We start from the raw sequence: 12,183 nt of genomic DNA on the forward strand, positions 1-12,183 counted from the left end.
CATGTTGCGCCAGTCTGTTTGGACCAGGAGGCAAATCTTCAGATCAGTTCCATCAGCCTTCTACAGCTAAATGCCAGCCTGGTCCTGGAGAACCCAGGCCTCTGCATCTGACTTTTCTCTGCTTAGTTATTAAATCTGCTGGATTGTGGCTGTCCAAGGGCAGGTGGGAGCTGGCTACCCTGGGTGCTCCTGCCCACCAAAGGCTTATGCTGGATGTGAAATGGTGACCTCCTGGCTTTGCCTCTTACCCTACAGTGCATTTATGTTCTGTGTCCCTGTTTGCCTAAATGATCTGAGGTAGCTTGGAAATATACAGTACGTTCATACTGGTTCAGCTCTCTGATATATGTAGGAGCAATAACAGAGCTATCACATAAAAGAACATGAAAATGTTGCTAAGGGAAGAGGCTATTTGGGTCATCTAGCTTTTTTGGTTGTTAGGAGCTAATTATTTTGAGGATCTCCTCTTGTCTAGCAGTAAGGAAGGAACTGTCAGCTGAGGTAACCAACATCCAGAAGAGTTCGGAGGCAGCTCTTTCACATCCAAGATAAATACGTCCTAAATTGTGTTGCATTGTGCAGAGTTACTTAGATGTTCTGATTAATGAGCCCAGTGGAGCACAGAACTATAACAGATGTCTTAATTGATTAATTAATTAATGATGGCAGACACACAAGTACAATCACCTGGCCACATGTTAAGCCAGCGCACTCTTATTAGCAGCAGTGATCCGTGTTTTTATTTCGGATGAACAAAGGATCAGAAGCATCTGTCAGATTTTTCTCCCTGCAGCCCGGGGGGAAAGGAGTTTATCTTGCAGTGCCAGACAGGATACTCAGCCTTCGTCTAGGGGTCTGAGTCAGGTCTACATTCATGCTCATCAGCTTCCACAGGGCTCCGATAAGGGACTTACACCCCCGCAGCTTCTTAATAGCCTGACAAACTTCCAAGGAGGTCAGCCTCCACAGGGACTAGGATCTGACCTTGATTTCACAATTATTTTTTTGATATCGCAGCAGCTGGGAGTGTAAGAGTCTCTTCCACGGTTATCTCATGTGGCTGAGAACAAGAGAGGTTATGAACGGGGTTAATTGATTCCAGGATCTCGTTTAGCTGTTTCTTGAAAGAAACCAAGGTGTGGGCTTCAATTATATGGGTGGTCAGCTTGTTCCACCCTCCTACCACCCTTTGTGTAAAGAGGTATGTCCTCTCCTGACTGGAGAATCTCATCCAGCTGTTTCTGAACAGAGGGATGAATAGGGATCTCCTGATTCCTCGTTAGTATTCTTGTTTGTCTGACAGGAATCTCCTGGTTTGCTGTTGAGGATATGAATAAGAGCTGTCACCACCCATGGGGCATGCCATGTGTAGATCAGTGCAACTTTCTGCTGAGGAGCTCTGATGTTCCTCCTCCAATGGAAATCAATGGGTGCTGTCAGCCTGGCCCGGCTGCATTGAGTGTTTAATGGCCCAGCACTGCTGGACATGGGATCGATTTAAAAGGATGTAATGTATGTATCACGTGGAAAATCTTCGTTAATAAGAGAGGAACTGAGCATGTAATGAGCACCCAGCTTGGGGTCAGTGGACTGCAGTTGAATCCGGTTAAGTGCACGCACTGTTAGTCTACTGCTGTCCCCAATATTCGCAGACGTCTAAAGGTGAATGGGGGGACCCCGGGCCTCCCCATCACAACTTACTTGACTTATTAGAAACCACATGTTCGAAAAGCAAAGTGAAATGCTGAAATGGCATTGCACATGCACATGCATTGGGCTATTTCTATATAAAAAAAAAAACAACCAGCTGGAAGCAAACTTGCTTGATCTTGATCTCCCAGAAGGATCCCTCCCATCCCACTGTGAACTTGTCCAGCTGAGCAGAGTGGGGAACCAGGGCCCACCTATATAGCTGAAGCCAAAACTGATACCCTGGCTGGATGAGATCTGGGATCAATTAGCTACTAACTAACAAATTGGCTAACTGGGCAGTTAAACAGGACAAGTTGTTTGGCTGATTGGCCTGTTTTTGTTCACAGCCGTTCTTTTATTTTTAGAAGTACATAGAATAACGTTAGCATACAATCAGGCTTTTCCTGTAGCTTCAGATTCCTGAGCTGAGTGATGCTATCATGCTACAGTAGGGTAAAGAGCCGGAACTCCCTCCGATCAGCTTTAACCTCTTGTGGCCGGGGAGGGGTGGGGTCAGAGCATTTGCGTGCCGGCCTGTCCCTGGGTAATTAGTGTCTCTGTCGATGGCCGGTGTGGTGCAGGTCCTGTGCAGGCGTGTCCCCGGAGCTCCACTCCCCCAGCCTGGCGACTGCTGTGGGTCTGTCTCAGGGCATCTCGAGCGCTGGCGGCCCTGACCTGGTCCTGTGCGCTGCCACAGCGGTCCCTGGGGTCTCTGTGCTGGGACACTGGGAGCTGAAGGGCACATATTGCACACCTACAGGCAGTATGTGCGGTGTAGCAGGGCAGTGGTCACTGTGGAGGGGGCTTGCATGGTTGCAGGGGCCTAGAGAGACCTGGAGGATTAAATGAGCGCTACCGGGTTAAAGAAGAGATTACAGAGGCAGGAGGAAATGCGTGCTCGCGATCCACCCGCGCACATCGGCTCCGATCGGCCACTGGGAAGCGGAGGGGGGCCGAGGAGGGGGGCGGCGACGGTGTCCTGTGTGACGGTGTGTGTCTGCTCGTCCTGGGCAGGTTCAGACCAGACTGCTGCTGGAGATCCTGGAGACGCTCCTGGGCTTTCCCGGAGAAGCCACGCTTACTGGAATTTCACCTGGGCATCCGAGGACGAGCTGCAGTTCCCCCTCGCCAGTCCGCAGCCGGGTGAGTCACTCCTCTAGCGGCGTTTTGGAGAGCCGGTTCTGTAGCAAGGTTTAAGCCTCGAGAGTTCAATTGCTTGTCAACAAAATCCAGTATCTGCAGCTTCCCATAGATAACAACGCAATCAGCCATTCATTTCCAGAGAATAAGAAATGCACTTTCGCTCTAAAATGAAATCCTATTGCAAAACAATTAACAGAACCAATACAGGGAGAAGACGAAGCACTTGGGGATAACCGGTGCTTCAGCTGTTTCAGGCTTAAGCTTAAACGCAGCACTTAAACTTGTGTCGGAGCATTTACAGCCCTTTCAGGAGCCCTGGCTATAAAAGACAGCAGTTAAGATATAAACCCTTCCCGTGGAAAACTGACAAGACACGCAGCTCTAACAGTTACAGGCGTCTGGATCGCCCTGCAGCTTTCTGAAGAAAGTGTAGCAGGACCCAGACAAAGACATGGGTGCCCAGTGAAACAGCTGCCCCTCTAGATTAACAGATGAAGGTTTAAGAGACGGCGGGAATTCAGCCATTATGCAGAAGGAGCAGAGTGGAACACGAGGAAGACCAGAACATCCGTAGTCACAGCTTATCCGCGAGGCCTGGTTTCACACCAGAGCTGCCAGCAAACAAAGCCTTTTCTCCGGCCAGCGTGCTGAGGACACCGTCTCCAACTCCTGCAAGGGGCCTTGCCTACTGAAATACACAAGAACAGAACGGGGAAGGTCAGGCGTGCGGATTCGGGATCTGCAGCAGTGACGATGTGCCCAAATCGTCAGGGAAGCGCCGCCCAGAGCACATGGGTAGTGAATACAGTGGCGTGTGTCTGAGACCCAGAACGGGAGGTGATTCTCTACACATAGAACCTTAATGAGCAAGGAGTCAGGACCACGGTTTTTCATCTCATCTGAAGGGTGGTACTGTGTCCCTCACCACACCTCCCGGTCTGCCACCACAGCATATAGCTGCAATCCAGAGTTCCTAAGTGGTCTCCCATCCATCCTCAGATCCTGAGTCCATCCTGCAGTGTATATATTGGTCAAATGTCATGGCTGTTAGCTCCAGTAAATCATAATGCTATGAAATGATTTGATGTCATGAAGAAATAAAGACATGGCTATAGCAGGAGGTACAGAGTCATGTCATTTACCAAACCACTTTATACCATACGATGTCATGGGAAGCCGGAGCCTACCCGGCAAGCAACGAGTGCAAGGCAGGGCACACCCTGGGTGGGGCACCAGTCCATCGCAGGGCAAGCGCAAGCCAATCATACATGGGGACAGTTTGGAGGCCATTGTAAAGGCTGAGGGGGGGAAATTTGGCCCGGATATCGGGATAACTCCCTACTCTTATCGAGAAACACCCTCTTTAATGACCACTGAGAGTCAGGACCTCGGTTTTACGTCTCTTTCTGAAGGACAACGCCTTTTTACAGTAAAGTGCCCTGACACTACACTTGGGAATTAGGTCCTACACAGACCACAGGGTGAGCGCCACCCACTGGCCCCACTAACACCAGCAGCAACCATAGTTTTTCCCAGGAGGTCTCCCATCCAGGTACTGACCACACCTGCTGAGCTTCAGTGGGCTGCCAGTTGTGAGTTGCGGAGTGATATACTGTAGCTGCTGGCTATAGGTACAGAGCACCACTGAATAATCTACTTGAATCTTCATCTTTTTTTAGTGTGCATCACCACTAGAAAATGCACACAGACAGGCCCCTCACTGTGACACTCTCACCAACACAAGAGAGAGGTCCGTCTGGCCCGTCGGACAGTTGGTCATTAACTGACCCCAGGATCTCCGCCAGCTGTTTCTTGAGAGAAACCAGGGTATCGTCTTCAACAGCACGGCTGGGGTGCCCATTCCAGACTCCCACAGTTCAGGAAACACCGGAGGCCCTGCGCTGGGCATGGGCAGAGCTAGCAGTCTTTCTACTTCCAGGAGGGAGGCCCAGTGTCACACAACGCAAAGGAGATGAGTGGTGTGGATGTTCGGACCCCATGCGGTGTCAACAAGAAACAGGTCAGACTTCCAAGGGACGAGAGACGAAGTTCAGGGTCGGAGTAGCCAGGCTAGGTCGGGAGTCCAGAGGTCGAGGCCGTGAGGTAAACAAATCCAAGAGACGTGAGGCAGAGACGGAGTCGAGGTTGGAGGCAGAGCGGGGTCGGTATCCAGTAAACAGTAATTGAAGGAAAGCGCACAAGAGAAAGGCAAAGACTAACTCAACAGTGAGCGAGGAGTGAACGGAGTGAAGGGGTTTATCTGTGAAACAAGGAGTGCCGTGCTAATTGCTAACGGCGGCGCCGGTGTGATTCGTGACACCCAGACTCCCGGCAAGAAGGAAAGGAACAAGAGTGAGACAAAGGGCTGAAAAAAGCAATTGCGAGAACCACCGAGATAAGGATTGAAGAGAAAGACATGGAACTGAAGAATCCCCTTGGCTACTGTCTGCTAATATGCCTGGTGGTGTACTTTGGGCCCCGTCTGACTGAGGTCGGGGGCGGGCCTATCACCAGCTCTCCCTTCTTTAAAAACCATTGGAAAACCACCAGTTATTTCAAGATCTTTTTAATGAGGTTCCGTGAAGGTGAAGAATATGCAATAGCACAGCGGTGATTAATCTTTAATCTAGCACTGTGGAAGCCGCGGTGCTTCTGTGTATTTTTAGATGTGTGAATAGAGCTGCCCACTTTCGCTGCTCTAAAGCAAGAGGACACGCATGGTGAACCTACTCGTGCACAAGTTTGATGTCAAAGGCTGTCTCTCTCAAAAGGATATGCTCTATTTTTGTAGCCTATCCATCATTTTTGAGGATTAGTCCATAAAGGACAAATTGCTAGTCACCTTTAAAATAAAAGCGATTTTAGTTCCTGTCATACTACAGCGAATTCCTCTTGGGGTGGTATTAATTACACGGTCAGTTGGCCTCGCAGTTTATAGACATGCATCACTGCCATACGTCAGTCTGTTCCAGGTGACAGGCAAAAGAAACACGCTCTGTCTGCAGCCTGTATGAGCAGGTGGATTCAGAATCTGTGCCGTGATTAGTCAGAAAGGGCCCTAGTTCAAGTGCAGGAGAAGGTCTTGTCAGTCATAGGAACGTCAGAAAGGCCAGAAACGAGAGTCATGCCAGGATCTCAGCCACCATCTACTTGAAAGAAGCAATACAATAAAAGATGGCTGGGGATCTTCTCCCACAGCTCTTTGTGTAAAGAGACGCCTCCTGTTCTCAGTTTGAAATGTGTTCCCGCATACTGTAGTTACTGTATCACTAGCATACTCTGTTTCGTGTTTTATTGTACATTGTGAAGGAATCCCCTGTTTTTTTGAGGATTTTGAATACTTGGATCATGTTACTAGGTAGGTGGTCCAGAGTTTATCCCAGTTTCCATGGCACCAGGATCACAAGATCCCTTGTTTTCTCTGAACGGAATGCCGTTTCATCGCAGTGTCAGAGAGATCCCCCCCCAGCAAACACTGGTCTGTTTCTCCAGCTGGGTGGACTGAAGCCACTGGGGTGAGGACTCAACCCCACAACCTGACACTCGTGAGACCACCACACTACACTGCTCCCGAGGTCACTGGAGGCCGACAATATTCTGTCAGCAAGAGCACCGCAAACTGCATTAGTCAGTTCAAAACTCTGTGCACTTAACTCAGAATGAAATAAACTGAATCAATTAGTTATCAGGCACAGAACACATTAACGTTTAATATACTATGCAGCACAGGCTGCCCAAGAACCTGCTGCTGCATGAGCTATAATTCCAGTCAGAAACAAATGAATTCCAGTAAAAAACAAAAAAGTTAAGGAACTGTGGAGAGAACTACTGCCACACTTTCACAGGGGTCGCTTCGGAGTGTGGGATTTGCTGATTCTGGGATTCTGATCTGGCACAGAGCCAGGGTGACTTTACATGTCCTCTTCTTTAAAAATGACAGTTTTCATTTCAGCCTGCCCCTGACAAGCCCTGAAAGAAGCTCTCTGAGATCCGAATCAAGCGCCATGATCCGCAGTCTGACCCAAGTGCTCGTCCCCTGTGTGTAGACAAGGGATATTGTGACTGCAGTGTGGTGATGAAACTAGAGGAGGCAATTTCAGTTCAATTCCATTCAAAATACTTTATTCATTCCAAAGGTGCCAATTTAATTTGACCCATCTACTGTAGCCCATTTTAAAGTTAGGAGGTAACTGATATGAGGATCAGGGGAAACCAGGGTATCGGCTTCAACATGTAGACACACTTCCCCTCCAGGACCAGGACTGGACACCCTGCAGACACACTGACCCTGCAGGACCAGGACTGGACACCCCGCAGACACACTGACCCAGCAGGACCAGGACTGGACACCCCGCAGACACACTGACCCTCCAGGACCAGGACTGGACACCCCGCAAACACACTGACCCTCCAGGACCAGGACTGGACACCCCGCAGACACACTGACCCTCCAGGACCAGGACTGGACACCCTGCAGATACACTGACCCTCCAGGACTGGACACCCCGCAGACACACTGACCCTCCAGGACTGGACACCCCGCAGACACACTGACCCTCCAGGACCAGGACTGGACACCCCGCAGACACACTGACCCTGCAGGACCAGGACTGGACACCCCGCAGACACACTGACCCTCCAGGACCAGGACTGGACACCCCGCAGACACACTGACCCTGCAGGACCAGGACTGGACACCCCGCAGACACACTGACCCTCCAGGACCAGGACTGGACACCCCGCAGACACACTGACCCTGCAGGACCAGGACTGGACACCCCGCAGACACACTGACCCTCCAGGACCAGGACTGGACACCCCGCAGACACACTGACCCTGCAGGACCAGGACTGGACACCCCGCAGACACACTGACCCTGCAGGACCAGGACTGGACACCCCGCAGACACACTGACCCTCCAGGACCAGGACTGGACACCCCTGATCTAGTTCTAATGAGAAGCTTGGAGTTTCTGTCTGCAACCAACCTGTATTAGTGCAGTACCAAGCATATTGTAACGCTATAGGGTTCACGTGGGCGCCCTCGCCTGCTGCCGCATAAGGGACTCGAACCCGGACCTCCGGCGTCACTCAACAGGGATCCAGCCTGTTGAGCTAAAGAGAGATCTCCCCCCTGCCCAGCGGCTGTGGTCCTGCTATTACAGGGAAGGGCTGTGACGTCACCGCTCTGGTAAGCCGGCTCTCACACTCAATGGTGGCCGTGAGCGTTACAATATTTTTTACAGGAAAAGGAATAAAGCCTTTAAATGCTTTATTTATTGACCATTAAACACCATGTTTGCCTTCGGGGATGTTATTGATCCTCTTGCCAGCTCTTCCTCCAGTAGGCGCAGGTCCTGTGTCTGATATCCGCTTCCTGCCGTGCTGAGCAGGACCTGTTCTGAGTCAGAACGCACGGACATGGACACATAAATACTGAACTGAAGAAAGAGCACGGACAATTGAAAAGCTTGATTCATAACAATGACCTAATTTCAGGGGAATTGCTCTATATTTTAGACAGTGATGATTTAACCCCACTGGACTGGGCTGGAGATGCCTACTTTGAATGGGTACAGTCTGGACAGGCCTGCAGTCTGGGACCGAGGCCTTCTCCAGACACACAGGGCCCAGACAGGCTGAGGAACCTGCTTGATTTACTTGGGGGGAACCCCCTTTCAGAAACTGCTCACTGGCCACGCGGCAGAATCCCCTGCTCTCCCTGAAAACACGATCCTGTTTTAAAATCGGTCACATCCCTGGGCCCTCAGGCAGCGGGTGGCTTGTCTTCTCCCTGCCTCCTCGACCGTCCTGCGTGTCGGCGTCTGCGCACGCTGCTGGAGGCGGCACAGGCCCGACGGGGAAATGAGTCATTCTCCACCCTCCGTCTCCCAGATCACAGCGCATGTCCTAGCCTGCCCCTTGATCATACTGCTAGTCACTCCCAGGGGTTTCGAATTACAGGGTACAGTACCAAATCAGAGTTTTGAAATCTGCCCATGCTTCGCTGTGAATTTCCCTAAGATGTGAATTTAAGAATTAAATACACGTTAGTTTTTGGTTGCCCGCTTACTGTTAAACATACGGCGGACATTGCGGGTTGTGAGAGCCGGTTTACCAGCGCGGTGACGTCACCGCCCTTCCCTGTGAATAGTAGGGACCGCAGCCCGGGCTCAGGGGAGATCTCCCTTTAGCTCAAGTGGCTGGGTCCCTGATGAGTGACATCAGAGGCCCGGGTTTGAGTCCCCAGCAGTGGGGGGCTGACCCAAGGTGGCAGCGATGAGGGTGCATACCCATGTGAACCCCAGAGCATTACAACATACAGTATAACCTAGAACAGAGCTCAGGAAAATAAAGCTTCTGATGGGCCAGAGGCCTATAATTTGCGCCTCCCGTTGGCTACAGTTGGGTGGGCAGGTGATGCTGGAATTGGGAATGGTTGATGGTTCACCCATGTGGCTCAGACCCTGGAAGTGGAGAACCGGGAATCCCTTTTTGACTCTCCTGAAATCCTCGGAGAGCCGGCGCGAGGAGGTCTTCCCCGGAACCTGCGAAATGCGAAATGCGCGCACTCCGCAAAACTTTCCAGGATAACGAGGGGAATACGCGGGGACCTTGTGTGTTTGCATGCTTATTACACTGGATATGGATATAATGGATAACACTGGAGCCCGCTGTTAGTACGCCTGTATAGCGGTTTCGCCGTGGACGTTTAATGCGTTTGATTGGGATTATTACAGTTACCATTTTTATCGCCACAACTCGAGTGAAAGCTTAAACGATCTTTTCACAATAAGAAGGAACCCGAAAGAAATCACACACACGCGATGAGCATCTTTTCTCCTTTTGCGTTGTATTAAAGCATTTTATATGCGGAGAGTGGAGGGGGAGAGATTAAATGCCGCGTGCGCATTTCGGAGGACACAAATTTCCCGGGGATACTGACTGGGAGACGACCCAGTCCGCCAGTCCCGAAACTTCTAAAGGAAACATCGCTTGAGATGAGAGTTGGATGAAAACGGTCTCAAATGTAAGTCTGTTTTTCCTCAGACTCGGCCCTCCGCCTTACTTCCGGGCGGTTTGACAGAAATGCCTCTTCCTGTGAAAAAAATCCATACGAGAAAACGGTTTTGTTCTTTATTAATGTTTTTTTAATTAAAAAAAAAAGTTTTTTAACGAATGTGTGGGCGGGCCAGCAGCAGGTTCACCTCTTAATCACAATTCTGTTACGTCACTCCCCCCCCCAAATCAAAAATATCGCAGTGACGACCTACCCCTCCCTCCTTTCTGAACTCTCTGCCTTCCTCGCTTTGGGATATCGGACCCTTTCCTCCACGTTTGCAGCCGTCTCGGGGTTAAATTCTCCTCCTGCCATGTAGCTTAAATCAAAGCTTCTTACACCCTAACTTCCCCATCAGCACTCCCTAACGCATTTTCTTTCTGCGTGTTCATATTCCTCTTGAATAAATACATATCAAATTATGTGCTCAAGTTAAAATAAGCGAAAGACCGGGATGGTGGTTTTATTTGTTGCGTTATCATTGCATAACAAGCAAGCACCTCAGGAAAGCAGAATAGCTGGAAGGCCCTCTACACTCGGCAATAATGTACTGCTAGACTGACACAGAACTGTCACACACTCATTTATAATGTATTTCCTTCTCCAGACGATTCTCAAGCACCCTGACCTGCTAACAGGAGCTAGGAGCTTGGAGCTCGGAGAGACAGTAATTGCTGCCATTTTAATGGCGCTGCTGTTGTGATTTACTGCACCCTGGAATGAGTTGCAAATCAATTTGGGTGTCATCCACTTTGCCTGAGTTCATATTCCGACTTGCTCGTACTAAAAACGTCAGGCGCGGAGAGGAGGAATATACGGTAGAAGCAACTCATGCTGTCTCTCTGGAAACGGGGGGAGATTAGCTGGTGGGCTCGTGTATCAGTGGCTACCACAACTCCATTTTCAATAAGAGCTGGTCCTTCTGATCTGTGTGCAGTGATTAAGTGATGTGTACAGTACTATAGATTCATGTCAGTGATGTGAAATGTATTTGCAACTGACTTGTCTTGACTGATGCACTGATCAGCTCAGTTATTCTCTGATCTCCTTTTAGATGGAAACCAGTGAGATAGTCTGACGATGTGTATTGTAGCATTTGAATGCAGGAATTACACAAACATACCGTAGATCTACCCGGTTAGAAAGTAACAACGAAATTCAATATTCCATTGCTTTACTGAAGGCACCCAGAGAATATCAGAATGGTTACAAACATCGGGAAGCCATTTGGACCACATAGTCCTTTGGTATTTAGTAGGCAGGATAAGATCCTTGGATCAAACATTTCTTGAAAGAAGCCAGTGTTCAGCAACATGGCTGGATAGTGTATTCCACACTCCCACATTCCTCTGTGTGTAAAGAGTCTCTTTAGTCTTGAACAGAGAAGACTGTGAGGAGACCTGGTACAAGTATTAAGGGACTGTCCTACACTGACAAACTGAAGGAACTGAGTCTCTTTTGTCTTGAACAGAGAAGACTGTGAGGAGACTGATACAAGTATTAAGGGACTGTCCTACACTGACAGGCTGAAGGAACTGTCCCTTATGCCCAAAAACTGAAATATGTTGATTGTATAAATATCCAGACACCGTAAACCCAATATCTGGTGGATGAACTTTTGGCAGCAATTATGTCTCTATCAGCTTTGCAAACCCAGTGCAATTTTTGCCCATTTTATTTGCAGATTTGCTCAAGCTCTCTCAGGTTGCTTATGGATGGCAATTTTCATGTCTTTCCACTGATTATTAATAGGATTCAAGTCAGAACGTGGACTGGGCCACTGAAAGACATTCTTACCCCACTCCGGTGTAGCCTAGCCTTCTGTTTGCGTTTGTTGTCTGATTGAAAGGTGAATTATTGTCCCAGTTTAAGGTCTGAGGCAGGTTTCTTCTACAATTTGCCAGTACTTTGCACCATCTACGGTCTTGTCTGTGTCTTGACAAGCTTCCCAGTCCCTGCTGACGAGAGTCAGGACTAGAACAGACTGCTGCCACCACCGTCTTGACAGGAGGGATGGTGCTGATTGGGTGACGTGCTACTGTATGCTGGGTGTGTGTCAGATGTAACACTTTGCATTGAGACCATAATCAATTGAGACCAGTATCGATGAAGTGCTTTATTACAGACCACACATAGGACGTGAGATGTTGTTTTATACAGTCTCCCTTTGTGGAGTGACTGGGATTTTGTTGACTCATCTGCTACTGAACTCTGTAGCTCTTTCAAAGCCTCTGTTGGCCTCACCAGTTTCCTCCTGGCCCAGCCGCTCAGTGTGGAGGGAAGTGTGCC

At 49.5% G+C, this 12,183-nt stretch overlaps 1 protein-coding gene across 2 annotated transcripts in view; it reads left to right on the top strand.

The window, feature by feature from the left end:
• alk (ALK receptor tyrosine kinase) overlaps positions 1-12,183 on the top strand; it is a 254,508-nt gene that overhangs the window by 103,130 nt on the left and 139,195 nt on the right. For both annotated transcript variants that reach the window (XM_069199140.1, XM_069199141.1), the window contains exon 2: positions 2,707-2,835. In XM_069199140.1, coding sequence (XP_069055241.1) covers positions 2,707-2,835 — 129 coding nt within the window. The remainder of the gene's footprint in view (positions 1-2,706; positions 2,836-12,183) is intronic.

Source organism: Lepisosteus oculatus, chromosome 2, assembly GCF_040954835.1.
Source record: "Lepisosteus oculatus isolate fLepOcu1 chromosome 2, fLepOcu1.hap2, whole genome shotgun sequence".
NCBI lineage: Eukaryota > Metazoa > Chordata > Actinopteri > Semionotiformes > Lepisosteidae > Lepisosteus > Lepisosteus oculatus.